This window comes from Xyrauchen texanus, chromosome 39, assembly GCF_025860055.1.
Source record: "Xyrauchen texanus isolate HMW12.3.18 chromosome 39, RBS_HiC_50CHRs, whole genome shotgun sequence".
NCBI classification, from domain to species: domain Eukaryota; kingdom Metazoa; phylum Chordata; class Actinopteri; order Cypriniformes; family Catostomidae; genus Xyrauchen; species Xyrauchen texanus.
Window position 1 is genome coordinate 20,292,684 of NC_068314.1, and position 17,855 is coordinate 20,310,538.

At 38.1% G+C, this 17,855-nt stretch overlaps 1 protein-coding gene across 1 annotated transcript; it reads left to right on the forward strand.

Moving 5' to 3' along the window:
• Positions 1-13,812: 13,812 nt before the first annotated feature.
• On the forward strand, positions 13,813-16,033 carry camk2n1 (calcium/calmodulin dependent protein kinase II inhibitor 1). The gene is made up of 2 exons (XM_052111125.1): positions 13,813-14,589; positions 15,048-16,033. Exons 1-2 carry the CDS (start codon positions 14,421-14,423, stop codon positions 15,113-15,115), a joined length of 237 nt encoding a protein of 78 aa, XP_051967085.1. The 5' UTR covers positions 13,813-14,420; the 3' UTR covers positions 15,116-16,033.
• Positions 16,034-17,855: the final 1,822 nt, after the last annotated feature.

Consider the following 17,855-nt stretch of genomic DNA (forward strand, 5'->3'; position numbering starts at 1 on the left):
TATTAGCTAAATGAAAACCTTTAGTAGATATCTCCATTTGACGCTTAGGGTTTAACTAAATATCAAAATACCATGGTATAATAACTTAGAATTGTGGTAACTTGTAATACTGGTAATCTGCAATACTTACCTTAAGGATCTCTTTATACCTGATCTAACCCTTAAACATAATTTTGTTGGTGTAACCTAATATAGTCGTGGGTGAATTGATACAGTCATTCTGTATTTAATAGTATTTTGACTAATAATTCATTTAGTTACCACATGAAGGAAGCTTTGGATTACCTGAAAACAGTTTTTACAGTATAGGTTTCAGAATTTGGGAAGCATGTGTACATCTACATATAAATCCGACAGCTAAATGTCAGGGTTGGGAGGGTTACTTTTGATATGTCTGTAATAACTACAGATTACAGAATACAAACTGTAAAATTCATTTGTAACATATTCCGTTAGATTACTCAAGGTCAGTAACATTTGGATTACTTCTTCAGTTTTGGTAGATCTTTTCACTTGTTTTGACTATAAAATCTCTGCCAGTACAGTAAGACAAAATAGAAATAGCATTTTAGCTAAGCGTAAAGCTGACAATTTACAAAAGGTTTATTTCTATTTCTCCTGCACTAAACTTACTTCAAACTTACTTCTCTGTCTGCTCGTATGAATGTAACACATCATAAGAAAGTGTTCCACCACTGCTCAAATGCACTTTGGATTGCATCATATATATTGATAAATGTTTTCCATCTGAAAGGACTAAATATTAAATGAAACAAATGACAATAAAATGCAAAGTAATCTGTTCAGTAATCAAAATACTTTTTGAATGTAACTGTATTGTAATTACCAATTATTAAAATTTTAACTGTAGTGGAATACAGTTACTTATATTTTGAATTTTAAATAAGTAATCCTGTTACATGTATTCTGTTACTCCCCAACAACAAATATGGTTTATTTCAGATTAGTGCTCCCATAGAGCTGAACCGGTATGTGTCCCTTGCCCCACTCATTAAACAGATCACAGGAATGCTGGCGGGCAGGATGTGCCGGGTGTCTGGGTGGGGCTCCACAATCCACAGTGGAGGTCAGATCCCCCTCACTCTCCACACTGTCAAACTCCCCATTGTCATGGCTAAGTGCAACAGCAGCAAGTCATTCAATGGGAACATCACAACCAATATGATTTGGTTCCTGCACAGGAGGAAAAGACACATGTATGGCACCGCTTGGTGTGATCTGTGGAAAGCTCTCCATATTTTGAACCTTGTTTCCTTTTAAAATGCACTGCATTCATTTAAAGAAATACATATTTTAAGAATTAAGTATTTCATTTTCATTACAAAATTCCATCTAATTTAAGTAATCTTTAAAAAGATAAAACAAGTTTTATAAATGTAATTCAATTTGATGACATTTTGCAATTAAATTGAAATGCGTAAATCAAAAAAAAAAAAAAAGGCTAGTCAAACATTTGGGCACAACAACAAAGAATTTAACCTAATATATATATATATATATATATATATATATATATATATATATAAGCCTGTCCATCAGCAGCGGCCACCATCCCATTCCTACAGTCACCTGTTGCAGTCAATGATCCTGTCCAGTCCCCTGTGGCCATAGACAAGTCTGACCCTTGCCAGCAGTTGCCACCACCCTGCCTGACCTCTGTCCAGCAGCCACCACCCTGCCTAACCTCATCCCTGTTCCGAGGCTTCTTGACTTCATCTCCAACCCCAACCTGGAGCCTTCTCCCAGGCAGCCAGACACTTCCCCCTACCTGGAGCCTCCTCCCAGGCCATTGGACCCATCCCCTACCTGGACACGCCCTCCAGACCACCAGATCCCACCCCCTACCTGGACCCTCCTCTCAGGCCACGGACCCCACCTTCTTCCACAATCATCCTCCCAGACCACTGGACCCTGCCCCTTCCCCCGGTTTCTCCCACCCTCCTTTGGTTGGTACTTCCTGTGCCTCCTGTCCTGCCCTGGTCTGTGCTGCCTGCCCCTGCCCCACCCTAGTTTGTGTTTCTGTTTGTTTTGTTGTGTTTTCCATTTGATGTTCTCCTTTTAGGATGTCAAGTGGTGTCCCTTTGAAGTGTCAGGGTCCTGTCACCATGTCAGTTATGTTTTGTGGGGATGGGATTGTGTATCTGTCTGAGGGAGAGGGAGAGCGGTAAAGGCTCGTCACCTGGACAAACACCTGTGTCTTGCTACAGTGATGGCAGAGGGAGACTTAAAAGGCCGAAAGACGCAGCAGTAAGGAGAGGGAGAAACAAGAGAGACTGTTCCCGCATCTGTAGCAGTGCGACGCGTTTGTATGTTTATGTGGATACTAAGAGCCCTTTATGTTTAGGTTTTTTTGAGTGACACTTAAGAGTAATAAAATATTCATGTTGACAGTTTGCTGCCTGTTGACTCCTCCATTGCTCAACTTGCGAACTTGCTACATGTTTATTGTGATGACAGGATCCTGAAATTCATGTTCTGTGTTTTTTTGAGCACATGATTTTGGTGTTTTATTCCTTGCCGTGCGCTCTTCTGTCCAGTCTGTGTTTACACGTTCGGAGCATGATGTCTGGATCCTGACCCTATGATCTGGGTCGGTTTTGTTTCTGAGTTTGGATCCACATACTCATGCACTATGTCTAGTCTTTGTGAGATCATGGCTTTAGGATCGGTTCTTTTGCCATGCGCCCCTCTGTCTTGTCTTTTATGTTTTGTTTGAACACATGGTCAGTGATAGTTTCATTGGTGAGGGAAGGCAGGTAAAGCAAATGAACTAATAACAAGGAAACAAGGGTGTGGGGTCTATACAAGAGACAGGAGAGTACATGGCAAAAAAAAAAAAATGTGTGCTCACACCAAACACAATAATAAGACAGTAGAGCACATGGCTTCTGTCAGGTTTGTTTGCCATGTGTTCTCCTGTCTCTCCTCTCGACCCCACCCCACTTGTTTTCTTGTAATTAGTTAATTTGCTTCACCTGTCGTTACCTCCACATTTCCTTCTCTATTTAACCTCCCTCTGTTTCCTGTCCCTGTGCCAGTTCTTTGTGGATGTTTCCCTGTTAGGTGTGTGTGTGTGTGTGTGTGTGTCCTGTTGGTCTAGTCTAGTCTAGTCTAGTCTAGTCCAGTCCAGTCCAGTCTATTCTAGTCCAATCTGATCTGGTCCAGTCTTATCTGGTTCCTCCAGCCCAACCAGTCTTATCAGCACCTGTCCTGGTCTGTTACTTTGCCCCCTCTGTGTTTTTGTTTTCATTTTTTGTTAATAAAGCCTATTTATCTCTACTCCCAAACCTGACATTTGGAGTGTAAATAGTACGCATAAAAACAAAAAAAGAATAGAATGAAAGCATTCAAGTTCACGCAAACTGAAGAAAAAGAAACATCTATTGAAGTAGACTGACGCATTTAATATACAGGACGACTATAAACACTCGCCATATAACAGTTATCATGTTTATATTGGAACTCATGTCATGTTTTTGTTGAGAAAAACAAGCATATCCACGTGCTAAGTAAACTATACTCATTTATACACACCAGTTTAAATGGTGGAATGTCCCTTACTTCAGCTAGCATAGACTTTCTCGGATGCCATGTTTGTTGTTTACAGAAGCATCACAGGGATTATGTTGCAACGGGGATCCTACTTTCTGACTAGCTGCACATATACGAGAGTAAACTGTACACCACTTCTCCAGTACATTTAAACAGAAACCCAGCTCTCACAGTAAGCCACATTCTCGCAATAACCCGCTTTTTTGGTGTCCATCTGAACATACTGACAGACCCGTTTGCTCAACAAATGTGATCAACTAGTGTCCATACTCAACAGCGCCACCCAGTGCATTCTGTTATAACTGCCAGTTTTAGTTTGTGTGTTTAGGATTTAACATGCATCTCACTGTATATATGACCAGCAAAGCAAAACTTTGCAAAATTCAAATAGTATTTTTACTATTCAAATAATTATTGCAGAACAAATATTTGAATACTTGTGCACATCCCTAATTTTAAGCATACGGAGGACCCCACAAAAGACTCTGGAACAATAAATTAAAAATGTTAAGATTAAATGAAAGATATATCCAGGAACAGGGTTGGGAACAATACATTATAACAATCATATATAGGCCTATATATTTTTTGTTTTAAAAGATTTACACTTTTACAACTTGGCCATATACTGCAGCAGAATGCACCACTTTAAAAAGGCTGATTAATTAGCCGATATTTAGTCTTTCGAGATTATTAGATTTGGCCCATAATTATCATGTCTGATTGGCCGATTAACAGTAGTTTAGGTTTTGGAAAAATTGGAAGATCTTGAGGATCGTAGCGAAACAACATCAGAATTGTTGGAATTCCTGAGCATGAAGAAGGCTGGGATATGGTGAAATTCCTAGACGAGCTCTTCCCGAGTCTGCGCGACATAACAGGCCATAAGCTGGAAATCGAGCAAGCTCACAGGGTCCCGGCTCGGTGTTCAGTGGAGGGAGACAGGCCCCAATCAATTCTGGCCAAATTCCTGAGATCATCCGTTAAGAATCTTGTGTTAAGTGAGTCGAGGTGCAAAGGAAAGCTTTCTTGGAAGAACCACAACATTTTCTTTTTCCTAGACTTGTGAATTCAACAAGAGAGAAACGTGATTGATTCAAGGCATGCAAGAAACTTACATCACCGGAAGGTTCGCTTTTGCACTGATGTTTCCAGCCAAACTGAGAGTAGATACTGAGGATGGCTGTAAAATATTTACATGCCCACAGCAAGCATTGTCTTTCATAAAGACATTGGAGTGAGTAAACCATTTGGTGATTTTCATCTTGCCACTTGTGGACCTGTCTCACTAACCTGTTGATACGCAATTCCCCCGCACGCGGTGGTGACGTCACTGCTCAAATGCTTACATTTAATATATAATTTACCATCTAGAAATGTAATTAATGTTAACAAATTATACATCTTTTCAAAGGTCTAAGGGATCAATATTGATATCCGATCTCTGTTTCACGATAGCAATGCTCCAGAAACAGCAATTTAGTTATTTGTGCCAGGAGTACAAATGAAAACATGCAAAATCAAAACGGAACTTCATACCTTTCTTATGAAAACACGATCGCCAGATTACTCCAGTTCGCCACACTTGGGTCAGTTGTCTAAAGCATTCATTGAAAATCATCCAATAGCACTTTTTGTCCATAACAGTGATAAATCTGTGAAATATTGATATATTCTCTATTTTTTACATGAGATGTAAATTCTCACCTGAAAGAATTAAGGTTCAAAGGTTACCTTTGTCATCATTCTTCAACAAACTATGCAATCTGTTTTTTAGATTATAAAAACTTGTTCAGCACAAAATATTTCCATTACTATAAACTTCAGCTTCTCTAACTTTAAAAAAGCATATATTAATGAACTTCGGATTATTAATTAACTGAAACTTGGGAAATAAAGCCCAAAGTGTCTTCTTTCAAAAGATACTACAACTGTGTCCATACTCCAAAGTTCAGGTAAGTCATTTTCATGGTTTGTGCTCAAAAGGTGGGTGCATATCAACATACACTCGACTGTCGGAGGAAACTGAGCACCTTTTTATTTTCTTTTTGTGCTGGTTTTGCCTAACGACTGGAGTTTGCTTTGTGCAGAATAATTTCTTAGGGACAGCTTGTGGATACATCTGATCATTTTGGGTGCTTATGCCCCCTGTTGGCTGGAGTTGGTTTTGTGGAATATTTCTTGCAAGACATTGGAGTGAGTTTGACTACCCGAAGAACTGAACGGGCCATTTATTGTATTTTTTGTGTGGGTTTCGCTAATGGCTGGAGCTTGTTTTGTGGAGGTGCACACATTCGAGAGGTTAGTTATGTTTGTTTTGCTTACTGACTGGAGTCTGTTTTGTAGTCTTCTGTTGAGTAATTCTGTCTTACAAATGTTTGTACAGAAACACTGCACATCAGCAATCCGATGGCAAATATGTCAAGGCGATTCTCGTAGGTGTATATGGATTTTATAGAAACAGCGATGTCCTCCGCCATTTTAAACAGTATGTATCCAATGTGGAAACTCACAGAACACTGTTCTATGTAAACAATGACTAACGGATTCACTTTACATCAGCAACTGGCTCATATTACACACAAAAATGATTTTTTGCCACCACCTGCTGGCTACCATATGTCATTTCAAAAATAAAGACAGTATCTCTTAACACAAATGCACTACTCTTATGCTTTGGTTTAGAACAGCATGAACACAAGCGGAGTGATACACACAGTGAAGCGTCCGAGTGCTGATCCTGTCAGACCATCAGTGCTCATGGAACGTCTCTCGTCCAATCAGATTTGAGGACCGGAACTAACTGTGGTGTATTATTATATATACATTTTTTATTTCTTTATAATTTGTTTATTTATTTTATTTTTATATTTCTGTGTGAATTTGTTAATTTGACCATGGGAGTGTTTGTTGGGGGTCGGGTGGGGTTGGTAGGGGGAGGGGTAGTGGTAGTGGTGGGGATTAAATATTAAATGTTGATTCCATGTATATTTGTTTTGTTTTTTGTGTCTTCTGTATAATCAATAAAAATGTTAATCACAACCTCCCCTTTGTGATAGTTCCAAAATTTACTAACTTCATATATGGTACATTTTATTGCATAAAAGAAATGTTCATTTCAGTCATTTTGAGTACCTTCCATTTCCTGTACTTAAATTGCATGAATTACACTGCTCTTTAGATGTCATTATCAGTATAATTGAAAACACCATCTACTCCCGTTACCCGTGACAGAGCAATCCATGACTTTTCGCTATGCAGATTGGCTGCATGGTGAACTTTTGAGCGAAGGAAAAGACAAAACGTCTACACATACACTTACATATGACGTTATTCCATGTTCGTATAAATGGAAGTAAATATTATATCAAATCAGTGACTGTCTCTAAAAGACTATTACAAAGTTCTCCAAAGCAATTTTGGGATCCATTTTTGTTCATCATTTAGTGTTAATAGTGATAATTCCAGAAAACGTTTGATAGTGGTGTTGTGAAGACTGCATACAAGTTTTATTTTTTATTACGAATGTTACTCCAATGATTATCACTGATTTTCAAACAGGAAACAGGACATTTCTGTTTTGTGCCATTAAACGGTAATGCAAACCAACTGCTTGCAGTTTTGAGTGAATGTCTTTTGAGTTCAGTTAGTCCTTTTGCATAGTTTGTACAAATAAACATTCACAGTTTAAATTGCTTAATTAATTGTTGAAAACAAAGGGTTTCACCAAAAGATATTGAGTGCAGAACAATAGCATTTGCTCAGTCTCATGACTGGCAAGCTATAAAAAGCTTTGTCGTTATACATTACACATAACAAAGGATGTTTACAGATCTAATAGGACTGGGTGTGTCCACGGGTACTCTTCAATGAAGGTGGCATTAATTCCAGGAGCTTTTAGTTTCACTCCTTGCACATGACACCACTTGTAAAATGATCACCGCATGACAGACGCACTTCGAACTACACACAATGAGTCACAGCAGTTTATGTATGTATCACGTGAATGCATTTTAAAACTTTCTTTCATTATAATATGTATCTGGGGAATCATTTATTACTTACATAATTAAAAACAATAGGTACTGTTAACTTAAAGGCTAAACCAACTCTCATAATACAGGTCATCTGGGAATAATGTAGTTTTAGCTGGTGTTGCTAACATGTTTGTATGAAAAAGAGTAATCTGATAGATCTCTGCTAAGTATTCATGGGAAGTAAAGTGTGCATGGAACATCACGTTCCCACAGGGAAGAATTGAATATGAAAATGCCACACAAAAACTAGTAAATACAACAAAACATTATGCTTAATTTCTCATACAAGGTTTAATTGGCTAAGATTGCAGTACATGAATAAATAAATAAATAGAGTTTGTGACTGGTGTGCAGTACTTCAGGGGTACTCAACTTGAGTTGAGTCCGGAAAGTGTGATCCCTTTAGACTTGAGGGCCGCTCTCTATTTTTTTTTATTATTATTGACAAATATTTTGATTACATTTTTATATTAATTAGGAAAGCAGACTATGCTATATGCTGTTTAATACATCATGTACACATGTAATTAACATGAATAAAATAAAACAATATATACTGTATCCTGTAGAAGTGTGGTTCTTTAAAACAAACAAACCAAAAAATATATAGGCCTATATATGATTATTATGTGTCACAGTTTTTTTTTTAAAGGATTCACACTTTCACAACTAGGCCATATATTGCAGCAGAATGCACCACTTTAAAAAATTACAATGTACAATTAAAATGTATATTTCGAGAAAAAGCTTGCCATATACCTATATATAGAAAGAGGATTATCTGTTCTGGTGTCACTGTTAAAGATTGTCATGATACGCCAGAGATTCATTAGCTACCCCCAAAACAAGAGATTTACAGTATATGCAAAACTACTGTAGCTCGAAAAACACTTCAATGAGACATCCTTATCTATTAGGCATACTCTCTTTTCAGAGTTATTTTTAGGTAAGTACCATAAATCACTAATAATGAAACATTTGGGAGAACATCTCTCAACTCCGTTATTGCAGGATAATCATTTCCTGTTATTACTGTTCGCAAAGAGCATACAGATCAGCCACAACAATAAACCCACTGACAGATGAAGTGAATAACATTGATTATCTCGTTACAATGGCACCTGTCAAGGGGTGGGATATATTAGGCAGCAAGTGAACAGTCAGTTCTTGAATTTCATGTGTTGGAAGCAGAAAAAATGGGCAAGCGTAAGGATCTGAGTGACTTTGACAAGGGCTAAATTGTGATGGCTAGACAACTGGGTCAGATCATCTCCAAAACGGCAGGTCTTGTGGGGTGTTCCCAGTATGCAGTGGTTAGTACCTAACAAAAGTCGTCCATGGAAAGACAACTGGACAAGTGAAGGCTAGCCCGTCTGGTCCGATCCCACAGAAGAGCTACTGTAGCATACATTTCTGAAAAACGTAATGCTGGCCATAAGTTTTCAGAAAGGTGTCAGAACACACACTGCATTGCAGCTTGCTGCGTATGGGGCCGCTGACCGGTCAGAGTGCCCATGCTCACCCTTGTCCACTGCCAAAAGTGCCTACAATAGGCATGTGAGCATCAGAACTGGACCATGGAGCAATTGAAGAAGTTGACCTGGTCTGATGAATCACGTTTTCTTTTAGATCATGTGGAAGGCCAGCGTGCGTGTGCGTCGTTTGCCTGGGGAAGAGATGGCAACAGGATTCACCATGGGAAAAAGGTAGGCCGGAGGAGGCAGTGTGATTCTCTGGGCAGTGTTCTGCTGGGAAACCTTGGGTCCTGGCATTCATGTGGATGTTACTTTGACATGTATGTATAACCTACCTAAAAATTGTTGCAGACCATGTACACCCAAAGGTAATGATATTCCCTAATGGCAGTGGCCTCTTTCAGCAGGATAATGCGCCCTGCCACACTGCAAAAATGGTTCAGGAATGGTCTGAGGAACATGACAAAGAGTTCAAAGTGTTGACTTTGAAAATTCCCCCAGATCTCAATCCGATTGAGCATCTATGGGATGTGCTGGACAAACAAGTCTGATCCATGGAGGCTCCACCTCACAACTTACAGGACTTAAAGGAACTGCTGCTAATGTCTTGGTGCCCGATACCACAGGACACCTTCAGAGGTCTTGTGGAGTCCATGCCTCTACGGGTCAGAGCTATTTTGGCAGCACGAGGGGGATCTACATGATATTGGCAGGTGGTTTTAATTTTGTGGCTGACCAGTGTATCTCTGATGAGCTCGTTTGTCACCCGACACTCATTGACTCACTGACAAGCAGGTGTAGAAGGGAGACTCTAACTGAGAGCATGCACAAACTGTTTCTATCAATGCCTGCACTCATGTCATATAAAGTGGCTTATGATGAGATTTATATTCACGGATTAGTTGTTTAATTCAGTATTTGTAACCGTTTGCCATTTCTTTTCCTCTTTAACGGTCAGCAGTTCATCAAAATTGAGAATACTGTGAAGACTCTAAAAAACGGACACCTCAAAATTCACACACGTTCAATAAATGTATATGATGACATCACGCGGGGCACAATTTGTTTTTTGAGGGCCACCTGAGTACCATGGTAGTAATTGTTTGTGATAATGTGAAACTCCAACATTGATAAAGCTGACCTATATTTACTAACTGAGGCATTTTTTATCCAAAGTGACTTTCAATGCATTCAAGCTATACATTTTGTCAGAATGTGTGTTCCCTAGACATTGAACCCTTGACATTGCTAATGCCATACTCTATCAGTTAAGCCAAAGGAATTAGCCTACTATATGTGCAAAATAAGACAACAGTTTTGAAATATACATTGGCCCCCAAACGTTTCTGGACACTTAAGTCACACTTAGGAATTTCTGAATGACATTGTTTTATATACTAAATATCAAAGCAAGTGGCATCTGCAAACAAATTATGCTAGACCTTTTCTCAGAAATAACTGCAATTTTCTTTTAAATTACTTTAACCAACTAGGGTCCAGGTGATTTTAGTGAACGTATGAATTCAGTTCAGAACTGAATTAACTATGGACATGTTCTGCTAATGTTTGACAACTAGAAAATGTCCAAATATTTGTTTTTCTTCATTTTGACCAATATAATTATTTATGAATAACAAAATACATATGTTTTTGTGAAATGTGTTGCTGGAAAAGTGTGTTTGTGCTACATTTCCTAAGAATAAATGCCCCTTGGTTTAATATTTGGTTATATAATGCAAACATAAACATTCATATATATATATATATTGATATGCGGAATAGTTCACCCAATAATTTCGATTCTCTCATCATTTACTTGTCCTCATGCCACCCCAGATGTGAAAGGCTTCCTTTCTTCTGCAGAACACAAATGAAGATTTTTGAAGAATATTTCAGCTTTGTAGGTCATCACAATGTATATGAATGGTGGCAAGAACTCACAAGGTCTGAAAAGGACATAAAGGCAGCAGAAAAGTATCCATACATCTACAGTGGTTAAATCCATATCCTCAGAAGCAATAAGAGTGGGTGAGAAACAGATCAATATTTTAAGTCTTATTTTACTATAAATCTCCACCTTTGACCAGCCCCAACAGTACTGTAGATGGCTGAAAGTAAAATTGAAAGTCACTTCCCCACCAGAATGTACAAGTGAAAGTGCAGATTTACAGTAAAAGAGGAATGAAAGTTTAATCTGTTTCACACCCACACCTATCATATCACATCTGAAGACATGGATTTAACCACTGGAGTCTTCTGATTACTTTAATGCTGCCGTTATGTGATTTTTGGACCTTCTGAGTTCTGGTCACCATTTATTTGCATTGTGTGGACCTACAAAGCTTAAATATTCTTCTAAAAATCTTAATTTGTTTTCTGCAGAATATAGAAAGTCATACACATCTGGGATGGCATAAGGGTGAGTAAATGACAAGAACATTTTAATTTTTGGGTGAACTGTCCCTTTAAGTGTACAAATTGTTTTAAGGCCACTGTATGGTTAGAATAATAAATAAACATACTGCAACTTTTGTTCTTTAATATCTTAAAACTTAAGTGACGTTATGGAGGGCAAAGTTGTCTTAAATTGTCCTCTAGAAATACCCATCTTAATCTATGAAAATCAAAATAATAAAATGCCACTAATCGTATAATCATTCTGAGTTAGGATAGGAAAATAAATAGGCTCATAAATTTTAAAAAGACAGAAAAACTTTTCCCATGTCATTTTGTTGTTGACATCAAATCGAACTACATTAAATACAGGTTTACTAACAGGAAGGATAAGCAAGATTTGTGCTGGCCATTGTTTCATGTAGTGAATTATTAGCTGCCAAGAGCATGACAACATTGAAATTTAGTAACCAAAATGAACTTAATTTTCATGATCATTTTACTGTATGTCATGCATTGCTGGCAGATGTTTCCTGAATTTGAATCTGGTACTGATTACAAAAAGACTAAAATTGAAGTCAGTAATGTAATCTCTTGGATTACATTTTAAAGTAATATAATTTGATAGCTTTTGGATTACTTATGACTTAATCCTTTTTATTTGATGTCACTTGCATTTGTGTAGGATAAGCTTGTACTTTTTTCACATAATGTTACATGAAAGAAAACGGAATGGATCACAATATGAGAATTTATATTAATTGTGTATGTGTGTTTTATTTGCTATTTTTCTCTTTCTGAGCACATTAAATATTCTATCTCCAGCAAATGTTCATGTACATTTTGAAACCGAGTACAAAAGCAACGTATATATAGAACATATATCAGCTGTAGGCTGATTTAGGATGAAAATCTTAAAATATTTAAAAACTTAAAAGGAAAAAAGTATTACATTGATCAATAAATTATGAACAATTTAATGCATTTGTATGATTAATGTGTAACCATGTAATCCATAAAAAGTAACTGTATTCTGATTACAAGCATTTAAAAAGTTGTTTCACCTAATTACAAGTACTTGATTTTTGCAATCTGATTATGTAATCCAGATGACATGTAGTCTGTTACTACCCAGCACTAATGCCACGTAAATAATTTAGCATTTAGTTTTGCCTATGCAGTTCATGGTAGCATTAATACATTTAAATGTTTGATAGTAAGATATTTTTTGTTTACTTTTGTGCGTTATACAATTACAGTATTATGCTGAGTAGTCACTAAATGTCTGATGTAAAAGCTTGGTCCTGAAGCACAGACCATTTGAGAACAATGGCTTTAATGTGTCAACACCTCACATCCATACACTTAAAAGAGTCATATCACTGCACCTTCTTCTTCCCTCTGGTCATGTTACCACTTTTTCGCATGAAGACTGAATTTAATGAAGCCAAAGTATTCAAATGATCTCTCTGTAAAGATCGATCTGATTATTTCAGTCGGCAGCTCTTTAGCAAACCAAGACAAAGCAGCAACTCTGTGCAGTCAACTTTTCAACAATTTCTGATCAGATAGAATGGAACAAAATGGGTGCTGTCATGGTTCAGTCAGAGATGGGAGGAAGCAGTGCATCTTGCTTCCTGTCGTCTCTTGTGGAGTGCCGACGACATGAAAATGATATGACTGTGCTAGTGTAGAAGATATGTTCTCCAAATCTTGGGCAGAGAACGGAACAAACCCCCTTAGTTCATATTTCCAGATCTACGATGCCAGTATGGCTTTAGCAAAACTCCAGCTTTTGACATTACAAAAGAAAACCTATGCATTATTTATCCTGTGATTGGCAGGAAAGGGCATAGATTTGGCTTGAACATGGGGTTACATACATACTGGAAACATACATTACAGTATGAAGAATTCACATGTTTCCAGTGATCATGGTATAACTATAGAGGGGGTTGTACTTGCTTGTTTTGATTATTGGTGGAATCTACGCCCCTGTTTCCAAGCATGTTTTAATATATTTTTTGTGTTTGATCAGGCTTTACTGGCTTGGAAAATAAATTTTAGATGTAAAATACGAGGCCTTGGAAAATGTAGATGGGTCTCTGTGTTATTAGACTGATTCAGTAGGTTTTTGATCCCATTGGACACTGATTTACATAATAATGTAATGTGAAGTTAAAAGTCAGGCAGTTAAAGGGGACGTTGAACTGACCCTATAGATAAATGAATGTTTTGTGTTTTTATTCAAGAATAGTTTATACTGAAAATTCTACAACAATATTTGAATCTAATGCTTCGATTTCATTAATAGAATCTGGATATTATCAGACACCTGTCCATCTGAAACAAAGCACATTATTATCAGACGTTTCCTTTGTGGGTGATTATTTGGAAAATGCCGGTTTCGCATGAACGGCATCTTTATTTTCCCCCTTGGAATAACAGCTTGGAAATTTCCAAAGAGTAATATTGTGATAGCTGCAATGAAAGAGCTGGAGAGCCCTACACGCACGCAGCTCCGCGCGTCGCTATACCAGGAAGCCCGCGCCTCAGTGACGTTCATTCTCCATCAGGACTCGTAGGGACCATTGTTTTGCATCGCTTCCCAATTTGCATTTGTTTCTCAGGTTTTACATACGACGCTCCAGGCCGCTGAAAAATTCCCCGCGTAAAGGCGCATACCTCAGCGAGGGTGCGTTCAAATTTCCAGAATTCCACCGTTTAAAATCTCCTGGAAAATTGAATAATTCGAACGGTCGCGAGCTGAAAGAAGACAATTACATGTATTCGCACAGCGTTTCAGACATTCACTCACTGAGACACGTGCGATAGAGGTAAACAGCCGCCTGCGTCGCGAATTCGCAACTTCCACTTCGCACTATCGATTTCAGAGGAGATACAGTAGCTGCTGTTTGCGTCTCGGTTTAGTTAATACAGCATGTCTGATGTATTGCCGTATAACGAGGACAAAATGACTCATTATGGCAACGACGGGGACGAGGAACACCTTTCCTTTACCTGCCGCCTCCAAGACACCAACAACTTTTTCAGTGGTAACCAGAATAAACGACCACCAAAGCTCGGGCAGATTGGGAGAAGCCAAAGAGGTAATGGACAAAGCCTTGATTTTACTGCACGAACAAAGGGAGTCGGTTGTTATGGGCACAAATTATGCGAAATTCCGTGTTGCGCTTCACATATGCTCCCCAGTTTCGATTTCACGCACGATGTAATGGAAATGTTGCAAAAATACTTTATGCGTAGGTTTTTATACAGTGATATTGCATGAAATATAATTGTCTTAAGCAATTAGTTCTCGTGTTTTGGGCTTAAATATAGTTTGTTTTCTGTCATACTTGTGGATGCATTGATTTTTTTTAACTGATACAGTGATGTATTGCGCCATTTCGCCTGTTTCGTGGGAGATGTATTAAGATTCATGGCAACATGGAATCTCCATCTTTGAGCCCCATGTGCCAATGCGTGTGCGAATGAGACAGAATAGAAGATCTCTCATCATAACATTGTGCTCATCATCAACCCTTTTCTCTCTATCCATTAACAGTCATTGAAGAAGACAAGGATGGCGAAGCATTGGAAAAGAGCACAGAGAAATCATCCTCGTCGGCATGAACGGATCCAAAGACACTTAACCTCTGATGTGTTTATCCAAAGACATTGTGAAGAGGCACACTCTCCCATCTGGCAACAAGCACTCCACACATTCTCCTTTCAATCTCCCTAACTCCATTGTCCAGGGTTTACAGACTGAAGCAGCAGTCCAGAAGAATGGCCCAAGGGCTTGAAGGAATATTGTTTATCAAACTACTCCGAGATATGTGCAATGACAGAGTTCGGTCCTATTAAAGAGATCAGGCTCTACATTTTGGTTATAATGAAGCAATTAGACTGTGCAAAGAATACCACTAACATCAGGCCAGTATCTTCCCCCCTAACTGTGTTTGTGCATGGTTAACCAAGTAGCCTACTGGTGGTGTTAATGGTATTAAAGCAATGTCAACCTTTCTTCCACAGTTGACCTCCAAAGGGGTTCCACTATTAATGTAAAAAAACCTATTTATTAAATCTTTGGATACGTATTTTGCAGTGTTGAAGGTTGAGCAAACGTTTTATAGAGAATGATGACCAGAAGTGATTTTACTTTTGATGAATGTTTTGTATGTAGCTTAACTGTGATTCTTGTGATCTGCTTTTCTTCTTTATGGAAATTACATTTCATTCATTTTGATGTTCATTTGCTAACGGGTTAAATCCAGAATGTCAGTTTAATGAAAGTTGCATTATTATTGTAAAGCATATTTACTGTAGATGTGCCAAAATATCCTAACGGAAATATATATTTCTGTGCTTCACATGCACAGTTTTATTAATATTTGGTGGTCATGTTTACAGGGCTCTTTCATACTCGTGATGTATTCTCGTCATGCATGACAAACCTCAAGACCTTAAGAACGTCTTCTTGATTATGGATAACGTATTTATCTTACAGAACATTTCTACAGAATATCTGTTATAATAAAGATTTTGAGAAACATTAATATAGATACCTTTGTGTGTGTGTGTGTGTGTGTGTGTGTGTGTGTGTGTGTGTGTGATCTATCTCTGGACTCTCTCTAATGCTATGTTTAGCCTGGTTAAATCTGTGTGTGTTCACAAATCCAGGGGACGTGACATTTCTGCCTCTGCCACAAGCTTTCAATGATTCATGGTTTGAGATGAGTATTGTCAAAACGCACCATTTTAAATCCAGTCTACAGAGATTGCAGAAATCACGTGGCTTGTCAGAGCACATCTTATCTGCAAACTGTACAAGTGTGCTGGCATTAGTTTCCCAAAGCTTCTCCTACCAGCCTGGAGGAAACAGTCATTAAAAACACTGGATGGATGGGCTGCCATGGCAACAGATTCACCTTGCATGCAGAGCTACCTGAAATTTCTATTGTGTCCACTAGGGAAACTACAGAGAATGTTCTGACTATGTGGAGGAATATTACATCAATTCAAAACACTGTTCAGCTGCATTCATAAATTATTTCACTATGTAAGTATTGTGGTACATGTGTAGGATTTAGTGTGCTTTTACTAATACAGAAATGTAGCACTAAACTCTTAAGAGGTTTGGATTTTCAGATATACATAAGGCTTGGGCCAATACAACAAATTATCACTCTTGTAGTTCTGCTTACCAGCCTCTTTGTGAAATTCAGCACTGTGACTGAATGGCATTTCAGGACAGAATTCCCTATTGGAGACAAAGAGCAATTCACTAAAAATCAAAAGGGCAGTCTGAGGCTGCACAATGAAGTGGTGCATACACAATGTAACCTCAGGTATTTTAAAAATGTCACAAATACCAGGAAATACCATAGGATGAGAATATCAGGCGAGATTAACATTAGATCACATCAGAGCGTATTATGTAATGCACAAGGGAAGTTTGCACTCTATGGTGGTACAGTCTGGTGCTGTGTTTGGTAGAGGCATGCAAATAGGCTGGCTCCTACTGCGATTTGCATTTTGCCTTCTATGCTTTGGATTTGTTCAATGGGGGCTCCTTTTTTTGAGTTTAATGGGAGTGCCCTTTCACCGATAATTTTACTCACACATGCTAAAATGGATGCTGGGAATGCTTGTAGAGGGCTGCATGTTCAGAATAGGGAAATGTAATAGTTGTTTTGGAAATGACCCAATGTTGCATTTTGTTAAAGGGATAGTTCACCCAAAATGTAAATTCTCTCATCATTTACACACCCTCATGCCATCACAGTTGTGTATGACTTTCTTTCTTCTGCTGAACACAAATTAAGATGTTTAGAAGAACAAAGAAGACAGCATAAAAGTAATCCATACAACTCCATATCTTTAGAAGCAATATGATGGGTGTGAGTGAGAAACAAATCAATATTTAAGTTATTTTTTACTATTCATCTACACTTTTACCAGCCCTCCGATGCACGTTCATGAGAGGACCAAGTTCTTCTTCTGGTTTCTGCTGATTTGCATTCTTCATGCATATCGCCACCTACTGGCCATGAGGAGAAAGAAAAAAAGGAGGGATTAACCATAGGAAAAGAAAAAATAAATTATATTTTGACAACAGCCCAGTAGGTGGTGATATGCACTAAGAATGCGAACCAGCAACAAATAGAAGAAGAACTCTAATGAACATGAAGGGCTATGTGAAAGTAGATTTATAGGGGAAAAAAGGACTTAAATATTGATCTGTTGCTCATAAACAACTATCATACACTTCTGAAGATAATGGATTTAACCACTGGAGTCTTATTGTTACGATTCCTGGTTGTCTGCCCTGTGTTTCTCGTGTCCCCTGTCTTGAACTACATTTCCCACA